Consider the following 18,175-nt stretch of genomic DNA (forward strand, 5'->3'; position numbering starts at 1 on the left):
GGGAAACAAAAGCAAAAATAAACTATTGGGACTTCATCAAAATAAAAAGCTTCTGCACAACGAAGAAAACAATCAACAAATCTAAAAGGCAGTCTAGAGGTGGGAAAATATATTTGTAAATGATAAAGCCAATTAAGGGTTAGCATCCAAAATATATAAAGAACTAATAAAACCCAACACCCAAAACACAAATAATCCCATTTAAAAATGGGTAGAAGTGGGACACCTGGGTGGCTCAGTGGTTGAGCGCCTGCCTTCAGCCCAGGGTGTGATCCTGGAGTCCCAGGATCGAGTCCCACATCAGGCTCCCTGCATGGAGCCTGCTTCTTCCTCTGCCTGTGTTGCTGCCTCGCTGTGTCTCTCATGAATAAATAAATAAAATCTTTTAAAAATGGATAGGAGATATGAACAGACATTTCTCCAAAGAAGACATACAAATGGCCAACAGACACATAAAAAGATCTTCATCATCACTTATCATCAGAGGAATGCAAATCAAAACTGCAATGAGATATTACCTCACACCTGTCAGAATGGTTAAAATCAACAACACAAGAAACAACAAGTGTTGGTGAGGATGTGGAAAAAAAGGAACACTTGTACATTTTTGTGAATGCAACTGGTACAGCTGCTGTGGTAAACAGTATGAAGTTCCTCAAAAAGCTAAAAATAGAACCACCCTATGATTCAGCAGTTGCACTACTGGGTATTTACCCAAAGGATATCAAAACACTGGGGCACCTGGGTGGCTCAGTCAGTTAAGCATCTGACATCAGCTCAGGTCATGATCTAAGGGTCCTGGGATTCAACCCCACGTTGGGTTCTCTGCTCAGCAGGGAGCCTGTTTTTCCCTCTCCCTATGCCTGCTGCTCCCCCTGCTTGTGTTCTTTCACGTGCTCTCTCTCTCAAATAAATAAAATCTAAAAAAAAAAAAAAAAAAAAAAAAAAAGAATTTGGGAAGCTCAAGACAGCTGAAATTTATTGCAAGGAAGAGTACCAGACAGAAGACAGCTACATAGAGAAGACAGATTAAAAAAAAAAAATGTCCAGAGGGTTCCTTTCAAGTCTTTAGGTAAGTACTGATCAGCACAATAATTGTTGTTGAGAAATACCAAATGACATGGAAAGAACTACCAAAAAGAGGCAGGGAAATTTTGAGCTGGGAATAATTTGTGTTCCCACAGTCAAATTGGAAAAACTTTATATAATAAACAGGACATTGGGGTAGAATACTCAGGAGGATATTGCTTCAATAGAAAAGTAGCCCTGACTAAATAGGCTGCTCTGGCCCACCTAACAAAGCTTAAAAGTAAGCCTTGAAATGATCAAACTGTTTCTAAGTAACCCACCTGTATTCCAGCAACAAAGCTCAAGAATATTTAAAAGAATACACATGTACATAAAAAAACCCAACAACCAATAGTGTAAAATTCACATCCAATAAAAAAAAATTACCAGCCATGCAAAGAAGCAGGAAAATATTACCCAAAACAAGAAAAAACAATAATTAAAAACAAACCCAAAAATGATACAAATAACTCTTTTAATGTTCTTATTTACTGTTTCTTTATAAATATATTTATCATGTTAAACAAGGTAGAGAAAAGAAATAGCCTAGTAAGGAGAGACATGAAAGGTTTTTTTAAAAAATCGGATTTCCACAGACAAAAATACACTAGGTAAGATTAACAGCAAATTAGTGCAGAAGAACAAGTTAGTGAACTTAAAGTCATGGCAACAGAAACTATCCATGATTAAAGACAGAGAAAGAAGATGGGAAACATACAAAACATCAGTAAGCTGTTGGACAACTTCAAACAGGCTAACATACATGTAAATTGGAGTCCCAGAAGGATGTAGTAGAGAGTGGAGTATAGAAAACTTATCTTAAGAAATAACAACCAAAATTAAACTATATAAACCCACAAGTCCAATAAGTGCAACAAACCCCAAGCACAAAAATCATGAAGAACACTGCACCAATGCACATTATAATTAAACTGCACAAATTTGATGATAAAAGCCTTAAGTTAAAGGTAGCCGAGGTTGAAAAAGGTAAGAATGACAGCAGGTTTCTTGTCAGAAACAACGCAATCCAGGAGGCAGCAGAGCAACACCTTTAAAACTAGTTTTATACCCAGCAAAAATATCTTTCAAATATAGATTCAAAAATCTTTCTCAACTAGTTGGGCCTGTACACATTGCTAAAAGGATTTTAGATTTTTATCTTCAAAGTAATTGTAAGCCACTAATAGATTCTAAATGATGAGGCTTGCATTTTAAGAAAAACACATTAACTTTCTGAGAAAAGTAGATTGAGCTTGGTGGACAAGGAGCCATACATATGTAAGAGCAAAGGAAGCATAAACTTGTCCAAAAGAACAAAGAATATTGACATGGACTGGAGTCATAGAAGGAGGTGTAGAGAGCAGTGGACTGATTAGAAAAATAGTTAGAAAAAAAAAAAAAGAAAAATAGTTAGAATATGGTTATTCAAAGACATGGTGCCTAGACATAAGGTTTAAGGAAGAGGAAGGAATCAAGAATGATTACTGTTTCTGACATGAACGACTATACTTATATATAATTTTATCCACCTGAAAAATAATTTAAACCAATTATATACTATCAAAACTGTAACTGAAACAACCCAGAAGAATAAACTAAATGCTGTACTTAAACAATTCACTGTGTAAAAGTTGCAAATAAAAACCAAACAGCACTTTTTTGTAGGAGAAAAAGATACAGACACGAGCTTTCTTCATCTGAAATTTGCACTGAGCTCAATCTTGCATTCGCAGTTGGTATTGTTCCTTATGGAAAATAGTAAACACATGATTTCTATGAGCCATCCATTGAGATACTGAAGTGCCTTTACAAAATAGTTGCTTCTACAGGCAAATCACTATAATAGAGTTGTACCTTTAAAAGAAATTATAAGTCTCATGCAGCATTTGAAATAGCTGCAAATTTGTGGTCATCCCTCCTTGTTCAGCAACCTTGTTTCCTATGTTCCTATCTTCAGATTCCAGTTAGGAATCTATCAGTGAGATTTTTTAAAGCTCTTAAATAATAACAAATGTTTGTCAAGGATTTACAAAGTGCTACACACTATCTGTTGTGTTAAGTACCTTACAAGATAATTTCATTCAACCTTAAAAACTCAATTATATAGTAGTTATGCCCGCTTAACAGATAAAGAAATTGAGATGCACAGAGGTTAAGTAATTTGCCTTAGACCATGAAGTTAGTAAGTCGCAGAGCCAAAGATATGAACCCAGATAGGTCTGACCTCAATCCCTGGACTCTTGAGAAATTCATCTTTAGACTTCAAAAATCTCCCTGCATATTGGGATATGTATAATTGATACATTGATTTTGTGTGGGTACCTACTTTACATGTAATACCTAAGTTTCTAAATTACTTCCTTCTAAAAGTTCACAAAATGAAGGGGAATAAAAGTATACTTATCATGGGATGAGCACTGACTAATGAGAATTGTTAAAATATTATATTGTCCACCTGAAAATAATATAACACTGTAGGTTATTCTATTTCAATAAAACAATAAAAATTCATAAAATCTTATCATTAAAATATTCAGACTTTTAATTTGCCTCAAGAGATTCTTCAAAGCAGATAACTTGAAGAGCAGGAATTGTATGTAGCTATGAGTTTTCATTAACATATGTATATGCATGTGTGTGTAACAGGGAATGTTGATAAGAGAATTCAGATAGGGGCAGCCTGGGTGGCTCAGCAGTTTAACACCTGCCTTTAGCCCAGGGCTCGTGATCCTGGAGATCCGGGATTGAGTCCTGCGTCAGGCTCCCTGCATGGAGCCTGCTTCTCCCTCTGCCTATATCTCACTTCTCTCTCTCTGTGTCTCTCATAAATAAATAAATAAAATCTTTTTTTTTTTTAATTTTTATTTATTCATGATAGGCACACAGTGAGAGAGAGAGAGAGGCAGAGACACAGGCAGAGGGAGAAGCAGGCTCCATGCCGGGAGCCTGACGTGGGATTCGATCCCCGATCTCCTGGATCGCGCCCTGGGCCAAAGGCAGGTGCCAAACCGCTGCGCCACCCAGGGATCCCAAATAAATAAAATCTTTAAAAAAAAAGAGAGAGAGAATTCAAATCATCAAAGGCATAACTTGGCTGAGTATAGACACTAGGGACCTGAAATTGTACTGAGGGTTGAGTACATTAAGTCATACAACAATCAATGCTTCCCTTAGTATTGTGATAGGTAACAGCTCAGATGATTTACATGGAAACCATGTTGTATGATGGACATGAATGAGTATGCATACACTTACACTTCTCATGCTGAATTACATGGCATGATATATGCATGTCTCTTTCACCAACAACTATAGTTATTGGGATTAACTTCAAAACTGTAAACTAAAATTTTCTCCATAGTTTAACAGAAATTTGCAGGTTAAAAGGTTATTTTTTTCTGCAATAACAAAAAAAAAGCCTCGAAACCGAAATTCTCCAATAAAGTTATTTTATTTGGGTTCAACCTAAAATAGCTTAAATTTGATCTCTCTTTGCTAGAGGAAAGAAATCTCTAATTGTATAGACTTAATAGAAAAGTACTGAATTTGCCATTTCCAAAAGAAGGTATTTTCTTCATGCGTTGGGGATCTACCATAGTAACCCCAAAAAAACTACTTGCAGTAAATAAAACCGTCACAGCGCTGAAATGCCCCAAATCAATTTCCTAACTGAGAAAGTTGTCCTTATGTTACCATAATACATGATCTTTAGTTTTCTGACTATTCATATTGTTTGAAAACCATGAAAATACAGTTTTTGGCATGCATGCCCAGCTGGAAAAGGATTTGTTCCTCTGAAAACACCACTCCTAAGATTAGGCAGAGCGGAGAGCACCTCTATGTGTGAACAAGCAGGTAGGTGTCTCATGGTTTCTGCAGTCATCTCCTTCCTTAATGGGTAAATCCTGATGCCAGCAAGGGGAGATTCCAGGCACATGGCTCAGCTTAGGACTTAATTTTCCACAGCTAAGAAAAGAAAACCACCAAAATGAGTTAATTTTAAGACCAACAGTTGGGGTTTACAGGTCCACTTACATGACTATGAAGCGAGAACCCTTACATGAGAAGAACAATAGCAACCATAAGACACCACAGAGGAGAAACATCAACAATTTCCAAGGTTAAAAATTCCACCCTGCAGTTCACAGGTCATGGGTTTTCATTCATTCTGCCTCAGTGTATTCCCTAGGTGAGAGGATGACCCTTCCCCAGCCTGTGCTATTAGACTGACATGAGATTCAAACTTGATTCTGTGTTCCATTCAAGAGCACAGTCTATTACACTTGTGTCACATGAGAAAACCTAAGCTAAGAAGCCTGTGCACCACCATCAAAATGTCTATTTTTTTACCCCAAGGGTTCTTTACACAAGTCTCCAGTCTTCCAACCTCTCACACTCTCACACACATACATGCACACACAGTGTGAAGAGCAAGGATTATTCTATTTGGTCAATTTTAAGACTAAGGCAGGTGCTACAAAGTACTGGTCACACTTACTCTTATATTAAATCCTAGAAGATCACTTATAACACCTGAGACAGCAGAAAGGATAACGACTCGTGTGATATTATAGATTAAGGGATTCATTGTCAGTCCATAGAGTCTAAATGGTGTGTCCAGCTCCTAGAAAAACATGGAAGAATGGAGATAAGATACATGGCCTCTCGATGGCTGCCAGTTATCTCTGGGCTGCTTTTAGGTCTTGGGTGAGGATGATTGCAGAAGTCATTTTTTCCTTCATGTTCAGTAGCTGCTTTAAAAAGAGACCTGTAATGGACTCTCACCTACTTTTCCACTAGAAATGTTCAAAGATGGGTTTGTGTGATATGTTGTCATGTTTTTTAAATGTTAATTTGAAAAATGTAACAGACTTTAGCAATCACCAGAACCTGGGTAATGAGATAGGAGTTTTTTTTATATAGTCCTTAATCCTAAACTGTCAAGTTGGCATTTTGAATGTACACAGACCAGTATCTATCTGTTACTAGAGTCTTCTCCAATACATAAAGTGTTGATTTAAGTGCTCGTAAAAGTGTATCACAGGATATTACTTACTTTCAATAACTTGGTGGACAGCTTTAATACATTATTTACTAGAGTAAGCTGTTCTTTCTTATTTGGCTTCTTCTCCATCTTAAGATATAAATTAATCTGAGGGAAAAAAGAGAGATTAAGGCAAATGTCAGAGAAAAAGATATACATACTACACTAAGTCTGGCAGATTCGAGGATATTTTCAAATAAATTCTGAAATTCCTGCAGCTACTTCTACAGAACATAGATGTCACAAACCCTACCCTCAGCTCTTTTGGTCACATCTGGCAAAGAAAAGGCATTTAGTGAATTAAAAAAAGAAAAAGATAAATTCATTTAAATATCAAAACAATGAAAAGTGTAATATTAATTACAATATAACCAATAACATGTGAATTCCTTAACTTCAAAAGCTCTGGCTTATTCATTTTGGTGTCCCTCACATAATCTAATATCCTTGTGAAACACTAATGGAATATAAGAAAATAGCTGCTGCTTTTAACTTGCTATATTCTTATTTTTTCTCTGCTAGGAAATATTTTCCACTATAATTCTAAGGCAAAAAAAGAAAATCTAATGATACTAAATGTTTTTATTTAAAACTTATGGATAAACATGAAATTAAATACAAACAAAAACCAAAAAAAAACCCCTTTATACTACTCTGTATTTATAAGAAACACTTCCCAATCTTACTATCCATTCACATACTAAAGAGCAAGTATTTTCCAAACACTGAATGCATTCTATGGCTGATACAGAAGAAATTCTAGAAGCTTATTAAACACACTTAAATGACAAGTATTATAAAGATCCACTTGATGTGGAATATGAGATTAAAAGCATGCTCCATTACCACCAATAAAGATATCTTTATAATATACAAAATACTTTCAATCCATAAGATCTTAATTCTTACAATCCTGGGAGCAGGGGGGAAGATTATTGCCCTCATTTTATCAGAAGGAAACACTTACATGGTAGCAGAGTGACTTATAAGTTCATATAGCCAGAAAGTGCTAACTCTAGATTTAACCCTGAATCTTCTGCACAAATCTTATTATGTCATCTCTAAATTCAGAACCAAATTGACAAGGACCAATCAATACCTGTTCAGTAAGTAATATTGAAACATTGCTGTATTTCTTATTGGTTTCAGAACCCAGTGAGGCCAGACGCAGTAAGAAAAGTAGTAAAGCTGTTTCCCAGATCAAAAATTCCCAATTATAAGCATCATTCAGGAAAGTTTTATGCCCTTGGAGAACCTATGCAAAGAATCAAAAAAAGTTAAGTTTTTCATTTGTCTCAAAAATCTATAATTATCACTTTACTCTAGAAACTTAAAGAGGTTTATAAGTTCCCAATGTTTTACACTCAAAGCAGAAGAGTTTCAATACTTATATAAAGTATTATCTATTTAACTAATCACTCTATTTCTCTAGGTTCCCAGATATTTTTTTTTCCTTTGCATGAAAGACAGCAAATTCTGGAAGTAACAAAGGAGGAAATGTACAAAAAGCAAAATAAGACAAACACATTTCAGTCTTTTAAACCACTGGTGTGCCCAATCACAAATACACGGTGACCATTTTTTCAAAGTATTAAATTTGCATTTTTAAAAAAGATTGTATTTATTCACGAGAGACAGAGAGAGAGAGAGAGAGAGAGAGAGAGAGAGAGGCAGAGACACAGGCAGAGGGAGAAGCAGGCTCCATGCAGGGAGCCCAAAGTGGGACTCAATCCCAGTACTCCAGGATCACGCCCTGGGCCAAAGGCAGTGGCTAAAAGGCTGAGCCGCTGAGCCACCCAGGGATCCCCTTAAGTTTGCATTTATATGGCTAGTAGAGCTTCCTAAAATATGTGGCCCATCCTACTGGTATGACTAGAAAATCCTCATGGTCAGTTCTTTGCTCCATTTTTAGGATCCAAATAATAGCAGCAGCAGCTACCAGTTATCAAATGCCTATTATGTATCAAGTTTTTTGGTAAAAGTCTTTGTTTTTTTCAAAATTTACTCAAGCGAGCTCAAGATAAAATGGAATTTATTGAAAAATTCACTGAAAAACCAAATGCTAGCCTTTTGAAAACCAGGAAGTCAAGGAACAGCTTCCCTCTCCATCTCTCTTCCTTGAGGGCCATTTGGGCTCCCATCTCCCCACTTCTTAGCTAATTCTGTTGCCTTGCAAGACCTTTTTTTACTGCTACCCCCCAACTTTGACTTGCTCTAGTTTTGGTTTATCATAGTACCCTACTGGCCCACTGACTCCTACAGACCTTTCTTTTCCAAAGTCCACCACTGTTATCTCAGGTTTTCAGTTCTAATTTCCAAAAGAGGGATACATTTAGCTAATCAGTTATGACTAGGGGATGAAAGGAACAACTAATACCAATCTAGGCCCATCTTTTCAGCAGGGTGGTGTTTGTTGTGTAGCAATAGATAACACACAAACTACAGCCAAATGGCTATAAAACCAAACACAAAGAAAAACTTTTAAAACCAGCCAGAGAAAAAGGATGTTACTTTTAAAAGAGCAGCAATAAGACTAACAGCTGACTTCTCAAGATAAAACATGGAAATCAGAAGATAACAGAATCCTAAAGGTACTGAAAGTAACTGGCAACCTAGAAATGAATACTCAGCAAAAACACCCTTTAAACACAAAAGTGATAAAAGACATTTTCAAACAAATAAAAACAGAATTTATCACCAAGCAGATTATGCAAACAGAAGGAAAACAATTCCAAGAAAAAGAGAAATCAAGAAACTAACGAAAAGCAATGAAAAGGGTAACTACGTAGGTAAATATAAATGAATAATTGACTACAAAAAAATAGTAATTACATCTTGTGGGTTTAAAATATATGTAAAATTTAAATGAAGGACACTAATAATGGGTGAATGGACAAATGAGATAAAGTGTTCTAAGGGCCTAGCATTACAAGGAAGCAGAAACTAATAAATTATTAACTATAATAAGCTAAGGATATATTTTGCAATCTCTGAGGTCAGCAGGAGTAAAAGAACATATAGTAAGTTAACAGAGAGGATTAAATGGAATACTATAAAATATTAGATGAATAAAAGACAGCAAGAAAGGAGCGAAAAAAGAAAAATTAATAGGTAGACCAAATAAGAACTAAACAGTATTTGTATTTGTGGTAATTACATGAAATGTAAATGAGCCAGACAATCTAAAACACTAAGACTGTGAAACTGGATTAAGAACAAGAACCCCCCCCCCCATACACAAAGCTATGTTGATTACAGGAAACATGACTCAAATATGAAGACAAAATAAATGAAAGGGCAAAGATATGCAAAAATGAATCAAAAGACAGTTGGTATAGTTAATATAAATAGAGTAGACTTTAAGTTAAGAACATTAGATTCAGAGATATTTCATAAGGTCATGAAAGATAAAGATAGCCTGACATCTGTCCAGGTTAAAGAAGACTAAAGTGACAGGACAACTAAATGCAACATGTGATCCTGGATTGAGAAAAAAAGAATAACTATGAAGGTCATAAGAATTGGCTTCAAGATATATAAAGTGAAAACTGACAGAAATAAAAGGAGGAAAAGAGAAATCCACCACCACAGTGGACTTGAACACACCTTTGTCAATGGCTGACAGAATAAGCAGACCAAAGATATGAGTAAGAATGGAGGAGATGCAAGCAATTCAACTAATAAACTTGGACTAATTAGAGAATGTTGCTCGCCCAAACAACAGAATACAAGTTCTTTCAAAGTGCTGATATGGATTTAATGAAACTGATCATATGCCAGATAATATAGCAAGCTTCACAAATTTCAAAGGAGTGAAAACATTCGAATATGTTCTGACTACAGTAGAATTAAGACAAAACTCAACAAATGGAATGATCAAAGGTAAGCCTGAAACTTCTTGTCATCAAGAAAGCACAAAAGTCCACCCTCCACCCTCAAATTGATACAAGGACTTGTTGAAAGGATACAGGAGGGAGCTTCAACGGTCCTCCCCACTAGCCACATCTGGGATGATTTAGTCATCAAAAGAAACGGAGTAATAGGGGAACCCTGGGTGGCGCAGCAGTTTAGCGCCTGCCTTTGGCCCAGGGCACGATCCTGGAGACCCGGGATCGAATCCCACATCGGGCTCCTGGTGCATGGAGCCTGCTTCTCCCTCTGCCTGTGTCTCTGCCTCTCTCTCTCTCTGTGTGACTATCATAAATAAATAAAAATTAAAAAAAAAAAAAAGAAACAGAGTAATAGATTATAATCTGTTGGATAAAAATCAGAATATATGAGTCTGGGAAGGAAGAAAGGGAGGGAGGGAGGAAGGAAGGAAAGAAGGAAGGAAAGAAGGAAGGACAGGAAGGAGGGAGGGGGGAAGGAAGTAGGTAAAGGTCAACCACAGAGTGAAAATTAAAAAATGAAAGAAAGATGAAATTAGAAAAATCACTATTTTGTAACCCTCATGGAATGACAGCTTTATTATCAGTCAAAAATTGCCAATTAGAATTAGAGTGATCTGAGGGTCTTAAAGCACTGATAATTACTTTATTCTCATTTCAAAAGTAAGGAAAGTTAACGAGCATTCAACATAGCAAAGGAAATTTAGATACATTAAAAAATGGGTATTTCAACATAACCATGCCAGTGCTTTGCTCTTGAGAAATTAATTTTTGTCATATACACACACACATACACACCTAAAATAGTGAACCATATCATAATTTCCATTTTTCATTAAAACAGATATGAAACTCTTACCTGGGCACAACAAATGAAAGCAATCGAAAGTGTCAGTAAGAAGACTGAAGATACAACCACATCAACTGAACGCTGTGGCCCCCGTCTCTGTGGAGTGAGATGCAAGTTAATGTGTAAGATTACAGTTAGAGACAGCAATGGACCTCACATCATTTGCACTCTGAATTTCACTACATTAATGTGAAAATAGATTTTTTTTTTTTTGAAAATAGATATTTATAAGAAGTTTCTGGAGTAGGATTTTAACACATTTTGGACAGTTTAAGTTTAAGCACTGAAATTCGTGCTGTTCCAAATTAAGAGTGTGAGTGATTCACGGATGTATTTTCAGCTGGAATATTTTCCAAAAAGTCAGAAAAAGATGCAATTTTCAATTTATAATTCTGTCCTAGGAATTTGAATTTTCTTTTCCCTTTCTAAGCTCTTATTTACTTACCTCCACCAGCTCAGCAGATAGATCACTTCCAACTTGGTGTTCAGTTATGTCTGTCAGCCATTGACACAATCTGTCCAGCACATAGAACTAACCACCCTGCCCACTGAGTATCTGCTGCCAGGAATTTCACTGAGGTTTTCTGCATATTCTTGAACACATTCTATCATTAGTCAAATGAAACTCACCTTTAGAAAGGAACGCAGTGATAACCATATCTTAATGTTCTCCACTTTTTTAAGTCTGAAATGAGGTATTTCGTATTTCCTAGCTTTCCTAGCAGAGGTAATATGGCTGAAGAGTTTTGCAAATAAAAATCTCTAGAGAGTTAGAAAAAAAAATCACAAAGTAAAAGGTACATGGGTGTATCTGTGTATATATTTATATATATAATTATAAACAATATTCCCAGTATATGAAAAATAACAAAAGGATGAAATTCTAATCAGTGATCACTCAGACCAAGTTAATAGTTCATGACCCTGTTTCTTCCAAAGCACATTTCATAATAATATATGTCTTCATAATATGGTACACTCTTGACATTTTCAAGGAATATTATTTGGAAACCTTTGTGAATCCCCAACTTCACACACACAAATGTTTATACAGAATTCTGGTTTAATTCCAGATTAAATTTCCATTTAAAATCATGTTTTTTGCACATATCACCAATAAGCAAGTCCTCGATTCCTAATTCTTATCAAAATTCAATAAATTTATTTCTCACTCACCCATTTTCCACAGAAACGTTTTCACTTTGAGAATTACTACATATGTTATGGGTAAACAAGGACAAAGGCACATTGAGGCACAGGTGCCATGCAGTCAGCTAGGCTCACTCTCTGCCTAAGCCACTTACTCTTACACATGAACTCAGCGAAATGCCAAATTACAACATGTCATTTGTGAATAATCAATACAAGTGTTAAACCCACAAATACCAAAGCCCACTCATCAATCCTTTATTGCCCACATTAACTTTTGGAAAGGGAACAAATCAAGAGAACAAAATCAACTCAGTGGCATATCATATGCAAAACCAGAGGCAAGAAATTTTACTTAGTTCTATACTGACCTGCTTATATGTTCTCTCTGCCACACACATCATGAAAAAAAAAATCCAAGTAAGACACAATCGTTCAAAAAAGTTAATCATAGACAAAATAACAATAGGTGTAACAGGTGGTGCCCCACAAAAGAGAGTCATGATCTCCTCAGCTGAGATGGACTTTAGCTGGTCAAGGCTTTTCTCGCGGAAAAGTCGATGTAGAAAAGGAAAGAATGCTAATCCAATGGTAACGACATTTCCCAGCATCTGATAACCTACTCCTTGCTGATATGCATTAACCTGGGAATTAATTTAAAATGTCCATCATTACATAGTTAAATGGAGTTGCGAAGCAGTATTTATCAAGTACTATTTAGATTATTAAAAACTGTTTTATAGCTAAAAGAAGTACAAATAAAAATGATGTACAGACTTATGACTTTTAGATTTTATTTAAAAATCAGGCTTAAATGACATAGGGAATATTTGCGGAGTATACCTGAATAATTGATCATGTTCACAGAAAACTTTGTTACAAATAAAAAAATATTCTGCTAAGTAAAGATTCTAACTACAAAATTAAAAATATATGTATTTGTTTCAAAAGCAGTGTTTTGATTACTGAATAGATTGATCCTATGAAATAGCTGATCATTAAACAAGTTTTCTGAAAATTTTGAAAACTTATGAAATCTTACCCTGCTCATGATGATGCCACTTATTTCCAACACAGACATATCCATCTTTTTACACTCGTTCCCTTCCCAGATTATTGCACTAACTCGATCAGAGGCAGGACTTGAGTTCTGAAGCCAGAATAAGTGGTTCTAAAAAGAAAAATATAAAACTATTTTCATCCACTCTTTTTTGTTTCCTCCGTTGGATTTTTTTCCCCATTTTCCAGCATCCAGGCCACATTCACCAGTGTTGGACCTCATCATTCTCTTCTCTCCTTCCCAGAGCTCATCATGCCAATGGCCACCTCCGTGATGCTCATCTCTGGTCCTTTTTTCTTCAAAAAGCCAACTTCTTACCTGGAAAGAGGCTAAACATCTGTGATGATGGGAAGTAGGATTCCATGATCTCCAACGTAGCTTCCCTGTCTAAATGTCTGGAAGTAAGGCTAAGCTTGGTGTGTTTGTGGCATGTTAAGGAGAGAAGTATTTATAGAGAGCAATGTGACTGTACTGGCGGTAGCAAGAAGTTAGGTAGGAGAGCCTCTAATAGGCCTTCCACGTTACATGAATAACTGAGGAGTTAAGCATTTCTCTGGTCTAATCAGGACACAGAAAAGCACAGAAAACTCAAGAGGAAGCTCAAGATTAAAAAAAAAAAAAGTACCATTTTCTTCTGCCACATAAGTTCTTATTCTTCAAGTACCAACTCAAGTCCCCTTCACCAACACAGTCAGCTCATTGTGACAAGTCTCGCTATTTTGTCCTTCTCTGAAATTAAAGACCCCTAGTGTATCAGACAAATTAGCACATAATTATATGCTATTTTTCTAGTGTCCTCTACTTATTTCCCCTATAATCATCTCGTCCTCAAACTAAATTTCTAAAAAAGGACTACATGGCGTAGATTTCTTCTCTATCTACTACAGTGCCTAGCATAATGCTGATGAGCATTTACTGATTTATTCATTGAGGATGCCAAAAAAAATATATGACACACCAACTATGTAACACGCACCACAGATACAACAGGAGGATGAGACAGATGAGGTCCCTGACATCAAGAAGTTTAAGATTTATGGAGACATGATTAAATAAAGTTACTACATGGCATGATAGGGGGAGGAAAGAGGGCTTTGGGAGCAAACGAAGAAGGCTTCCTTAGCCAAGACCTGAAAAATAAAAAGAAGTGAGCTGAAGGATCGAGTATCAGAGAAAAGAGTGTTCCAGGCAAATAAGCCAGAGGCACACGGGGAATGGTACAGCTCTGAAAAAAGTCCAGTTGAGATAAAGTGTAGTATGTGAGAGCAGGTGGGGGTATGATCAGAGATGGGATTGTATCGGTGCAAAGAGAGAAACAGAAGCAAATAATCCCAAGGGGGGGAAATAGTAGTTAAAGGATTTAAAGGGGAATAGCATCATTCGGGCTGCGGCTCTGTGGAAGAACAGACAAAGGAAGCAAACCCACAGAAGCTGCTGTAATGATCCAGATAGCCCCAAGCAGGAGAGACACAAGCAGACAGAAAGGTATTGGTCTGTGGAGTCAAGGGGATATAAGGACAGATTAGAAACATGTGGAGAAGGTGGGGTCTCCAAGGTTTCTGTCTTAGGTGTGGTTGGTGAGGGCATTCAAAAATATGGGGAATAAAAGAACAGGATAGGTAGGGGAATTGGGAAATGATGAATTCCTTTTGATACAGAGAATTCCGTATTACCCAATTATTATTATATATGCCTTAAAATTATACTGAAAATCCCCAAAGTGCAAAGGAGGTCAAGATTATCAGGATGCTATGCAGAACTACTGAGGGCTAATGTGATTTAGATGAATCTTCAGACTGAACGTAAAGGATATTTAGATTCAAACTTTGATAGCAAAATTGAAAGAAAAAAGCTTAAAGCTTTAATGAGAAAACATACATTGTTTCTGACTAGGTTTTAAAAATTGTATACATTTAATGAAGCAGGATTTTTTTCATGAAAATGCATAACCTAAATCAGTGATATCCTAGAATCAAGAAAATTCATTAATTAAACAAATGAATATCCACCATCCAGTATTTGTACATCACTGTGGAAATCTTTAGCCTAAAGAACAACAACCAAAAAAGAATCACATTGTCACCAAACATCTGAAACGTTGATTTGAGCACCACTTCTAATCATTCAATCTATCCAGCAGTGGAGAAAGCTCTCTCATGAAGTAATAATCAGTCCAGCTCCAGAAGTATTTAAGTAGAGGCCACTGATGATCTGGTGGGGATACTAAAAATAATGCTAACATCTCCTGGGTGCTTACTCTTTGCTAGACATTGTGCTAAGCACTTTATATTATCTCATTAGATATATCACAATGGTCCTATGAAGTAGTAACTATTATTACCACATGAGAATTTCTACATCAGTTGAGGGTTCAAATACCTTCTAAGCAACCTCCAATTCCAGGCTGATTTTATGATATTAATGCAAAGCCTAAAATTAAAAGCATCACTTGGTTTATACATTATTAGAGAAGCAAGCAATGCCATCTCTTAGTAATTCATGTATGACATGAAATATGTAATATAATACGAACATACGAGTTTGATGGACCATTCAAACAATCCTGCTCACATAAAATGAACATTAAGGATCATTCTAAGGAAAATGAGAAAAAAGTATTATGGACAAAAATTTAGGTTACGGCAACTCGAGAGTACTTCCCCGAGTTCTAATGCCAACATCTTCACTTTCAAATTATGCTGAATTTCCTCATCTCTAAATTAGAGATAATAATAGTATCTATCTTATACAATTATTATAAAGTCAAATGAGATAATATGGTACCCAGCACATGCAAATATATAGTACATATTGGCTATTATTACCATCACCTTTACAGACCTGCTGAAAAACATCTTCTTTGGGGTCACGTTTGGTCCCTGAGTGAAGGGTATTCACATGGGCCCCCTCACTGTCACTGGTGACAGATGACCGGCACTCTGGGCCATGCAGCAGGTCGTCCCATAGCATATCCTCAGTCTCCGAGTCATGGCGGGTGCTTTCGGAGTCTCTTCTTGACATGTTGAGGCTTCGAGAACCACCACTCATGCCAGACCTAGAGCCCTTTAAAGGAATACAGAAAACCAAAACTGTATCTTTATCTTCATTCATTTTTAAAAGCAATCATATATCTGAAATAAAATTAAGACAAATTATCTGTGGTGATGGCTGGCAAGCTTTCTTAAGTTGACCCCATGTAGTCATTTATTCACAAAGCTTCATGTTACAATTAAGACATTTTAATATGTAAATGTAAAACTGTGATGATTCTCTACCAAGCAGGACTTTAAAAGGACTTCCTCTAAGAAGTTATTGCCAAATCATGAGATTGTTCAACTCAAGTTCCCTGAGATGACAGTGACCTCTGCAAGCATATCCAGAGGAACTACCCTGGATATAGGTTATGACACACCCACAGTGTCCCCTACTCTAAATACCATGAGCGTGACTGGAGATCTAGTCATGTCCCAGGGCCTGGTCAAACCTGGAAAGGCTAGTCAGGCTGAGAAAAGGATGCCCGAAGCAGCTCTCCTGCAGTGCAAACATAAATATGCAAGTTTTTCCACAACCCCAACTGCCTTGTCAATCAAAACAAAAACCACACTACCACTAGCTACCCCGCTCACCTCTGAGTGATAATATTCCAAATGGACAACATGCCCGTTAGCTGCATGATGAGATCTGCTTCTCCCACCTCTCAGGGGTCTTTTCTCAAAACTTTGTCTTCATCAGCATCAGTGCCACTTACAAAGGAATGATGCTTAAGAATAAGCTCCATATTCCAAGTAAATATTAGGGAGCCTTCTTGTCCTCTGGGGATTGACGGAGCTCGTGTTGAGCATCATGTCATCTATGATGCCTTTAAGGTTAGAGTCAAAGTGAAATAGAGCTCCTTCCGGGGGTGAGTAGCCATATGAAAGTTGCCAGATGGCGTGACAGACAGCTGGTGGTGGGGGAAGCCAGGCAAATACAACCGCTACTTTAGGATAACCAATAAAAAAGGCAACGGATACCATTATTACTACAGTTAAGGCTATGCCTTGAACAGGGACCTGTCAGAAGGATACATTACCTGACTGAAGGCTGCTGATTCAAACTCTGACTCGGCCAGACTGTCCGAATCCCGTGTAATGTGACACCACTTGGTAGTGGTTTTCTTTACCTGTCAAAAATCAAGCCAACAAACAAAAAGAAAACACATCCCATGTCTTGTTACCATTTAATGATTTTGAAGTCAGTGCCGATACTTTCACAAACGGAAGATTACCTGAGTGTTTAGGTGCCTGGTAAGTATGGATTTTCTGTTCTTAACTTCACAGCCATTGTCACTTGAGGCTCCTTCCACACTCCTACGCAGCATCATCATCTGCGTCCGGGCTTCCCCATCCTCCTCACTCGACAGTTCGTCTGAAACCCCGTTACCCAAATGCCTAAAAGCCTCCTGCAAAGAGAACAGCAATTTCTTCACAGGGGACAGCCCAAAATACTCTAGGGAGCTGCACACATGAAAATAAGCACGTAGAAACAAAGAAACAATCAGAGGGAACCCAAACTGACCCAACCTATATATTACTTGGTCTCAATAAAGAAAAATAGTGAACTTCCTTGGAACTAAACAGCCTCACTGATGTGCTACATAGATTACGTAGAGGTTAGAAGCACAGGCTTGCATCTGAGTCACGGCCCTTCTACTTATTAGTGAAGTAACTGGAAGTGAGTAACTAAACTGAGGCCCCATTTCCGCATCTGAACAGTGATGATAATGAAAGCACCTATCTCACAGAGCTGTGAAAACAATCAGATGACTTACTACATGTAAAGCGCTTAGAATAGAGCCTGGTTGCAGTAATGGTTCAAGAACATTAGCTATTTTTGTAATTTCTCTAATTTGTAATTTGTTAATTTCTCTAACAAATGAGAAAATATTTCAAGACTATAAAGTGGAAGTTTTAGAGACAGAACATCTCTGCTACACCTAGAAAACAGTTTCCTGAACCCCTACCATATTCTCACTGCATCGCTGGAATACAGCTCAGTAGCCTCTACACTGATCTGTTGATCCAGTCAACCTACCAGCCCACTGCTAAGGCTGGATCAGTAGCCAATGACATAACAGG

The 18,175-nt window shown here is 36.9% G+C and overlaps 1 protein-coding gene and 1 long non-coding RNA gene across 7 annotated transcripts in view; one reads left to right on the forward strand and one right to left on the reverse strand.

Moving 5' to 3' along the window:
- LOC112664185 (uncharacterized) overlaps positions 1-13,831 on the forward strand; it is a 42,264-nt gene extending 28,433 nt beyond the window's left edge. For both annotated transcript variants that reach the window (XR_004806053.2, XR_007403008.1), the window contains 2 exons: positions 10,844-10,971; positions 13,303-13,831. This is a non-coding gene — a long non-coding RNA (uncharacterized LOC112664185). The remainder of the gene's footprint in view (positions 1-10,843; positions 10,972-13,302) is intronic.
- PHTF1 (putative homeodomain transcription factor 1) overlaps positions 4,501-18,175 on the reverse strand; it is a 43,900-nt gene continuing 30,225 nt past the window's right edge. For 4 of the 5 annotated variants that reach the window (XM_025453477.3, XM_025453473.3, XM_025453475.3 and 1 more), the window contains 11 exons: positions 17,326-17,499; positions 17,131-17,220; positions 15,900-16,121; positions 13,041-13,169; positions 12,370-12,642; positions 11,480-11,611; positions 10,859-10,945; positions 7,212-7,367; positions 6,125-6,220; positions 5,567-5,692; positions 4,501-5,034 (listed from right to left, as the gene is read on the reverse strand). In XM_025453477.3, the coding sequence (XP_025309262.1) occupies positions 5,014-5,034; positions 5,567-5,692; positions 6,125-6,220; positions 7,212-7,367; positions 10,859-10,945; positions 11,480-11,611; positions 12,370-12,642; positions 13,041-13,169; positions 15,900-16,121; positions 17,131-17,220; positions 17,326-17,499 (1,506 nt within the window). In that variant the 3' untranslated portion in view covers positions 4,501-5,013. The remainder of the gene's footprint in view (positions 5,035-5,566; positions 5,693-6,124; positions 6,221-7,211; positions 7,368-10,858; positions 10,946-11,479; positions 11,612-12,369; positions 12,643-13,040; positions 13,170-15,899; positions 16,122-17,130; positions 17,221-17,325; positions 17,500-18,175) is intronic. The other variant, XM_025453478.3, reaches the window with a different exon arrangement.

The sequence above is a fragment of the Canis lupus genome, chromosome 17, assembly GCF_003254725.2.
Source record: "Canis lupus dingo isolate Sandy chromosome 17, ASM325472v2, whole genome shotgun sequence".
In the NCBI taxonomy this organism is placed as follows: Eukaryota; Metazoa; Chordata; class Mammalia; order Carnivora; family Canidae; genus Canis; species Canis lupus.